Genomic DNA, 8,721 nt, shown 5'->3' on the forward strand with positions numbered 1-8,721 from the left:
CAACTCTTACGGTTAAGGATGCCCTTACATCACTTTTGAGTGCAATAGTTATCAGATACTGCCCTCTGCTGTCAAAATAGCCACGGAACGTTCATTATCTAAGTAGTACCCGTATACACTTTTGATTAGTCATTTAAGTGATACAAAAAAATAAAATGTTCCTTATTTTTCATCGCTTTCAATTCAGTATCTGAGTTGTGTATCTGTAAATATTTTATTAAACGACATTGTCAGACAGAAAAATCACCCCAAAAATTATACTTGAAGAATTTATTTTGTGGAGAAACCAATATCTCAAACTTTTAAGAGACAACATTGTTAGAAGAGAGAATATGAGCAAACTTTAGGAATATCTAGTCAAAATTTCTCAAGATCTGATTACGAAAACCTGAAAATACAAAAAAAAGAAAAGTCTCACTTGTGACAAAACAAAACCCATGAGGCGCAAAATTCATTTAAACCAATTCCTGAAGAGGAACTATGAATAATATTAATATCGACATCAATAAAAAAAATAATTACAAGTTAAAAAGGAGCTCCACATCTCAAGCATCAGCACTGACTGACATTCGTTTGAGCCTTGAGTTATGGATAGAATGGGTGTTAAGTGGCCATTTCAGACAGTTTATGCAGAGAGGTCACTGCTGTTGAAACGCTCTTGGTCATACACCTCTGCCACAACCTTACGGCCCCCGAACCAGCGATCATTGAGGGCCTGGATGGCCTTGTTCATCTCAGAGGCCATGGAAAACTCCACGAAGATCTTGACAATGACTTCTGCATCTTCTTCCTCTCCCTGCTTCTCTTGGTAGATGATGACTCTGTTCACAGCTCCAAACTTGCCACACTCCTCCGTTACCTCTCCCTCCAGATCATCATCGATGTCCTCGGGACCCACCATGTTTCGCAACACCATCACTGTGGACTGAAGAGGTGCAGACAAACAGAGGATCAGGAACCATCACTAGACTTAGTTTCCACTCAAATTTGTCAACAATTGAAAAATACTCCCCATGCAAAACAACTGACGCACAAACAAGGTTCACCCAGCCCCTCCCCCTCCCCCCAGCTCCTCCTCCTCACCTCTGACTTCCTCAGCAGCTTCTGCATGACCATGTGTCTGGCACTGCTGCCCGAGATGCTCATGTGTTCCTGGTCACTCAACATCTCCTGGCCCGTCCCGTCCTGCTGCTGCTCCTCTTCCTTCTCCTTTTTCTTCAGCTCCAGCAGGGCGTTGGGGCCTCCTGCCAGGGCAGGGTTGGACAGGACTGGGGGTGAGGCCAACACTGGGTTCACCAGGCCCACCTGGGGCAGCACTGGCATGGGGGGGCGCGCTGGAGTCACACCTCAGGAGGGGGAGGTGGTCATACAAGTCAGACACCAGGAATACACAAATCTTAACTCAAAGGCCTAGTTTCTGGTACAAAATGTTTGTTTCAATTTAGGAGATTGTTCCAATGAAGAAACTAAACAGATGTATTTTCTCAGTCTAGGATCACTTCACACTAGGGTTGGGTACCGAACCCTATCAAATCAGAACGCAGATTGGTTCAGGCACCGGAACAGTTTTAAAAGTACAATTTGGAACCGGCATCGTAAAAACCCAAACAATACCCACCCCGACCCCACACCCCAACTGTGTGAATACTGTAGTCACTCAAGAGATGAAGTATAAAAATATAGCTGTCCATCAGCAGTAAGCTTTCCCTGCTTTGCCATTCCCCATCCTGTTTCATCAGAAGAAACAGAACACTAATTGGTCCCCAAAGAGAAGCATCATTAATTTCCACAAAACAAAAAAACGGAACTGCATAAAAAAACGGATTAATTTTAATTGCAGTCTTGACTGGCCAAGGCCGGTGGCATTTACTAAGTTAACATTTTCAAAGCCAGATGAGTCAGTTTAAGAGTAGTTTTCACTAAATCTCTTGACAGCTGGGGGTGGGGTAACAGTGAGTATTGTGCACTCCAGATGTGGATCAATACAAGCAAGCAATTTATTTATAAAGCACTTTAAGATCCAAAGTGAAACACAAAGTGCTGTACAGTAAAACAATAAAAGAATAAATAAAAGCCCTAAATACAAAAGACTCACACGTCTCATACAATACAAATACAAGTATTGTATTTGTACACACACACAAAAGTTTATCAATACATATTATAATTACTCTAAAAACGAATTAATCCATTGGTTTCACGGCACTGGACAAGGGCTGTGATAACGGGCCGAGGTCTGGTTGACTTGATCATAGTCAGGTACACACCTGTGATGACGCCTGGAGCCTGGGCAGCCATGACAGCTTGAGGTATGCCCATCTGCTGGCCCAGGAGCTGGGGCGCTGCCAGCGCCCCCAGGACTGACGCCCCGGCTACAGCCTCCTTGAGAGAGGGGGGGCCGGAGACATTAGCAGGGAAAACACAGACAAGCAAGGCAGCACAGTCAAATCACACAGCATTGCCACATAACACTCATCTTTGCAATTCTTACCTGTCCTTCATTAATAAATAAAAACTAAACTAGATTCCTGAAGCAAGTGTCGACATCAATACATACTGTTATGATTTTCACTACATTGACTGACTTCTATTTAAATAACAATATATTAAGTAAAAAGCTGACTATCAATGTGCCACTGAAACAGAAAGCTGTGAAAAGAGAGCATGCTTGCTTGAGCTAGGAGACTCAAGGGGCTCATTAACTTGTAACCCTACTAATTAGATCATGAGGAGAGTCTAAATGCCCAGTATCATCAGTACTTATGACAGAGTGGATGGGCTTTGGCCTTAGGGGATGCACTTTCTGTGCGTGTTGAGCAAAAGGTAGGAAAAAAAGTAGTAAGGCAAGTGTGACTACATTCCCTAAAACACGGCACTGCACATTTAAATGTAAGCAGGCACATATTCTACTCAGAATGTCATTTCTACATCTATTTCCCAACCAATTAAAATTATTTACAGAGCTCTGGGATTCATGACCAGCAAGCTGTTCATTGATACAAATTTTCTTCCCAAACAGGCTATGTTTAACATTTACTCTGTGTGGGTGATAGTCATATCTCGCTAAATCTGAGTTATATTTACCTGGAAGGCCATTAGATCCCTTTGGAAGGGATTCATACTTGCCTGGGCCGTAATCTTAGCGGTTGCTGCTGCCGCAGCAACGGCTGCTGCTGGGGGCAAACCGCCGGGGGTTGTGGGGGTGAGGAGAGGCATGGGCGGAGTCACAGCCTTGCCCACCCGCAGGTACTGACCCCCTAGGTCAAAGAGGTTCATGGAGGATACTGCGTCTAGGGAGGACTGGGGCTTCTCGTACTCTGTCAGGGGTCAGGAACAGACGGCGGGGGGGGGGGGGGGGGGGGGGGGGGGGTTAGTGTTCAAAATGACCAACGCAGAACAACAGGACTTCTTGAGGGCTCGCAGAGGGGGGGTTTGGGGGCCTCCCTGCTCACCGATGAAGCCAAAGCTCCTGTGCCTTCCCGTGGTGGGGTCTCTGGCTAACGTGCAGGACTTGATCCTTCCAAAGGCCTCAAATACACTCTTGATGTCCTCGTCCGAGAGGTCGGGGTGGACGGATGCCACGTAGATCCGGTTGAAGGCGCGCGCCTCCTCTGCCAGCTGGTCAATGATGGGTTGCGCCTGACCGATGTTACTTGGCCGCCCCACCTACAGCACAGATCATACCAGCACAGGGCCACTGAATGACGGGTCATAGCTTCAGAAAACGCCTACGTTTTCTTCCACTCGCAGGAACGCAATAGGAGGCCATAGAAGGAGACTCTGGAGAGATTCACTATAAACCGAGGACTACCACCCAAAATGCCGCAAAGGGTCAACTAGCTGGCTTAGCTGCATCTCCACCACACCACCCTGTTAAGGTTGTGGCAAGTTCATGAGAATTGCAATTTGACAAGATGGACTCAGTTCTAAAGCCTGAAAATTACTTTGCTCTTGAAACCAATTTCTACATTGCAAAGTGCAATCTACATCCAAATACTCATGTTGTCAAAAAGTCTACGGCAAAGAAAAAAACAATTTCTTATTCTACGCTGACAAATCTACATAAGCATGTGCCTTGGTAACAGACATCGTGGCTTTATCTACAGCTGCTGTAATGACTTTCTCTACAGCTGCTGTAATGAGTTATGTCCATAAGACACTCCAACTCACCACTGACCAGACCAGAAGGGCATGTACAGGACACCTGAGATGAGAGCTGCAGCTAAAGACAAGCTAGTGGTCACGCAGTTCACCAAAACAAAGGGAGCCTACCCTAACTTCCTCTCTCCTCGTCGCCTCCCCAAAGAGGATTGTGGAAGAGGGTCCAAGGGGCCAGTCCCTTGGATCTTGTCCCCCAATAAGTTTTGAGAAGGAGGCGAGGTGAGTGGACTGAGCCTCGGTCGAAGGCTACCTGGCTAGCTAAGGTTCCCTAGCCTCGGACGAGGTCCCTACGAGACGCGCACGGCGAATTTGTACAGGATCTGTGCTGCAGGTGGGGCGGCCAAGCAACACCAACCAGGCGCAGCCCATCATCAGCACATCTTGGACACAGAGCAGCGTCACGCGCTGCAGGGCATCCTACTGGAACGGGTCACTAAGACAATGTGGTGACACCATGGAAGCAGAACACACACACACACAGGGAGACACGATATCACCCACACACACATACACGCAGGGAAACTTGCACGCACCTGTAAACGACATGGACACGAACACAAGCAAAGAAAGAAAAATGAGAGTGACTTTAGATTCTTTCAGACAATTTAAGTGACACCAATTAGTAGTAAATTCACAAGGTAATTCAGTTACACAAGAAGCAGTGGAATGAGTACTTATGCTTCCAGGTGGGCTTGAGGAGCCCCAAACTTAAACAGGGGGGAAAAAAAGAGGGTTAAAGGAATGAAAGCCCTGTCCCGATTGGTCCTCCAGGCAGTCACTCCAGGTCACTCACCTTGATGTTCCTCCCCCCGAGCATGACCGAGTTCATCTGCTCCAGAGCTAGCTGTGCGGCCTCCGGCACATCATACTCCACAAAGGCAAAACCCTGCGTAGACACAGAGACATGCATAGGACACAAACCAACCACTCATATCTAAACCAACGGTGGACGTGTCTTGTCTGGGACACACTTTAACATGCCGCTCCTTCTAGCTTTTCAATTAACCTTGATCCCCCCCCCCCCCCCCCCCCCCCCCGCACAGGTGACAGACCGAACCCACCTTGTGTTTCATAGTCACAGAATCCCAGGACATGTCGATGCTCTTGATGGGGCCGAAGGGGGCAAAGGCCTGTCTGATGGTGTCCTCCCCCAGCTCATAGTAGATGGAGCCCACGTACACCCTGCACATGATGGCCAGAGCACGCTGCCGCTGGGCTGCCACCTGGGGACCAGGACAAACACACACCAGGATGATTTACAGGCTCAGAGAAACCACACACACACAAACATCAAACTATGTGATTATTTTGTTTGTTTTACATTCGTTTTGCTATCCCTAACTTAAAATATTCAGGCCAATGTCTCACTCTGCATTTAGGACTATCGATCAAACAGGCGTGATTTTGCAATGAATTTCAATTTAGAATCTACCAAGAGAAATGGACATGCATTTGACTTTTTCACTCGTACATATGTATGCATGGAAGCACTTACGTGCTGGGCATGCCTACACCTCACTATAAGATTGTACCTGAGACTAACCTTTAGTCCAGGGATGCAATTCAGGAACTACCACATGTACCAAAATTAAATCAACATCTAGATCAGGGGACTGGCATCCAGAATAAGGCCTCAAATGCATTTCAGTTACGTCTTAAGCCTTCAAGAGGGGTTGTTTACCACTGAAACAGTCTATTAGGACTGTCAACCACACCTTTAATCCCCAACAGGAAAACAAACGGATCTGTGACTAGAAAAGGGGTGGCTAACTGGTTTCATTAACAACATTAATTTGAAGATGGCCAAAGAGGGATTCCTGTCAGTTCTAAGATTTGAAAGAGACCGTTAGCCCTCTTTAGCCCCATGTCTAGATTTGTCTTTGGAAATCATGCAATGTTGCTGCATATTTATAAAGGAGACATGGATTTCTGCATCAGTGTACTAGTGTTCTTAGCATCATCTTGATTAGTCATTCTAGGTTACAATGTGATTGTCCATACTAGGAGATTAGACTAATCGTTAGGTTTAAAAAATATCAAATACAGTATAATGTGAAATTCTGCTATGGATATCTATAAAGTCCATAACCAATAGTTATCATCAGAAGTTGAAGTGCTATATAGCATTTCAGCTTTTAAACTGAACACCACAATATTTGGTTGCTAAATGTCTCTTTGCAATTAAAACCGTGTCTTCTTTTGAAATATGCATTCTTTGGTCATCTGCTATGGACCGTAACCCTTAAGGCCAGAGGAGAAGGGTAACAGTCCTTTTGTATATTCAGGAATGCGCACAGAAAAAAAAGGATTAATAATCTATTGACCGATTGTAAAGGTGAGAGAGGATCTCCAAAGCCCATTGTCACTGCTGCCATCTGAAAGACAGTAAAGACGAAAAAAGTACTGAAAGGTGGGTTAGATATATCGACTAGCTTTTCTTTCTAAGACAATCTTTAAGACATTCAGTAACAAACTGCCCTGTACATCCCCAATCTAGACAATGTTCCTTCTTCTACATCCACCTAGTCCTATAACCCTATAACATTACCCCTAGAAACGTTAAAAAGCTATAATGGAGACGAAAATGCAAAGCTTTCAATATGTTCCAGCACTGTCGTCCTCATGATGTCGTCCTGATGAAGAAGTGCAGAAGCAAGAACAGACACCCCTGCCCTCCCATCATCCTGAGCTGCTTAATTTGCTATAACAATGTGTAATGTACATGCAATTCTTGTATTTGTTGCAATAAGAATTGCTACCTTGCAAAACAAAGCAATTAAAATGTGAGGGCCTAGAGGGAGCTGTAATCGAATAATTTAACAACCCAGGTTGATGGGTGTATAGAGAAAGGGTAAATAAAGGGTCATATCTTGATTTAAAATGGTCCCTTATTACACGTTACTATGGGTGATACGGTCTAAGCGTTGAAGTTGGTTACAAGACATAAGAACATAATCAAGGGCGTGGAGTTTTGTTAGTGTGAAATTAAAAGGCCTTGAGCATGTCTCACCTGCAAATTGGTGAGCTGCTGTTGCTGGTGGGCGATGGTCTGTTTCACCAAGACACTTTTAATGCTTTGTTCCATAGCATACTTCTTTGCCTGAATCATAACAGAAACGAGGCAAAAATGTTTTTACAGGTGTGGATACAACTTTGCTCCATGGGACTACAGGACCCAAGAGCGAACAAAATGGGGTAGCGATTAGACAGCGACATCCTTATGTATACAACCTGGGTGCTCGAGAGGCTGTTCTTACCCTCTGAAGCGCCTCCTGCTGCTCTGGGGTGAGAGGCGGCAGGCCAAGCTTCGAGCCTGTGCCCTGTCCATTCTCCATCATTACAGTTGTGCCTCCCTGAATAAGCGCACAAAAGTATTTATATTTATACAAAAAAATATATAATTATTTTTAATACATCAAACAAAAAAAGGAAGAGGAAAACGTTAGCTTCCTTCTGATGCCGCATGGGGATCAGACGAAACAACCCACACGCATCGTCACGAAATGTAACTTTTGATACGGTTTAACGTATCACACACCCAAGTTAAAATACAAAACAGTCAGGACATACATGGGGTAGCTATCTACTCATTTAGAGTAAGCAACTACCTAGCTTGCAACCAGAATTGTCCCGATTGATCGCAGCGTCAACCAAGCGGACGCCAAACCCACCTAGCATTTTATAGCTAGGCTAGATAGCTAGCTATAAAAAGAGACAAAGCTCCTTACCTACAACCTTTTTATCGCTGGGACCACCAGAGGTAGGATAACCCCCAGGCAAGACTGATGGGGGGGGACCTTAACAATTCAGCAAATTCTGAGGAAAAGAAAATGCTTTCAGACTAACAAAGCCATAACCAGCGGCATGACGTTCGCTACAGCCAGCTAACTTTGACTATTATTTTAAGGCTAGGCAACGCATAATTGAATGGGCTCCATAGCATTAGCTCCCAAAAATGGCTAACTTGCTACCGCTGTGTATCAATGCAAGATAACAAGTACCTATGCTAGCTAGCCAACAATTGCATAACGTATGTTATAGGTTATGTTAATACGAAATAATACAATGCACTTCTTTGGCCAAAGTTATCCGCTACAACAACCTAACGATCTATGCCTAACTTCGTATCTTCCAAGTGGCCATTGCCTACTATTGCCGTCTCGTCTGCATCCAACACGGGCCTCGTCGTCATGGCTAGTTAGTTAGCATTACTTATCCATCTAGCAAGCATTGTTCGTGCAAAGAAAATTCGCAAGCTGATTTTTAGATACGGTACATTAAAATAAAATAAATGTGCTAAACAATGCAAATGAAACCGCAACAAATTTGAATTGTAACTTGTGCATTAAAATAACTTAGATCTATTTACCGCAACCTCCGTCACCGCCATGAAGCACACCTTCTTGAGAGGGCCGACGACTGTGTAAGCGGGCAGGAGCTAAGCGTCGCGATATCCTACACACACAGAACCAGTCGTCGCGAGAGCTAGCGTAAGCGTTGAACAGTTTGGTTGCCAGGTTTAAAACATCATAGCGCTTGGTATATAAGTTTGATTTATTC

General features: G+C 44.8%; 1 protein-coding gene across 6 annotated transcripts; it reads right to left on the reverse strand.

Moving 5' to 3' along the window:
- Positions 1 to 255: 255 nt before the first annotated feature.
- On the reverse strand, positions 256 to 8,616 carry puf60b (poly-U binding splicing factor b). Of its 6 annotated transcripts, XM_047024340.1 has the most exons (12): positions 8,531 to 8,611; positions 7,890 to 7,977; positions 7,419 to 7,514; positions 7,172 to 7,261; positions 6,486 to 6,536; positions 5,223 to 5,384; positions 4,955 to 5,047; positions 3,453 to 3,666; positions 3,085 to 3,317; positions 2,268 to 2,382; positions 1,084 to 1,346; positions 256 to 925 (listed from the first exon to the last, which is right to left on the reverse strand). In XM_047024340.1, the coding sequence occupies exons 3-12, from the start codon at positions 7,497 to 7,499 to the stop codon at positions 626 to 628; spliced, it is 1,602 nt and encodes a 533-aa protein (XP_046880296.1). In that variant the 5' UTR covers positions 7,500 to 7,514; positions 7,890 to 7,977; positions 8,531 to 8,611; the 3' UTR covers positions 256 to 625. The 6 variants fall into 6 exon arrangements, with proteins under 6 accessions (XP_046880296.1, XP_046880297.1, XP_046880295.1 ...); XM_047024341.1 differs by lacking the exon at positions 7,890 to 7,977 and having other exon boundaries at positions 3,127 to 3,317; positions 8,531 to 8,616; XM_047024339.1 differs by lacking the exon at positions 7,890 to 7,977 and having other exon boundaries at positions 1,084 to 1,334; positions 8,531 to 8,616.
- Positions 8,617 to 8,721: the final 105 nt, after the last annotated feature.

This window comes from Hypomesus transpacificus, chromosome 8, assembly GCF_021917145.1.
Source record: "Hypomesus transpacificus isolate Combined female chromosome 8, fHypTra1, whole genome shotgun sequence".
NCBI lineage: Eukaryota > Metazoa > Chordata > Actinopteri > Osmeriformes > Osmeridae > Hypomesus > Hypomesus transpacificus.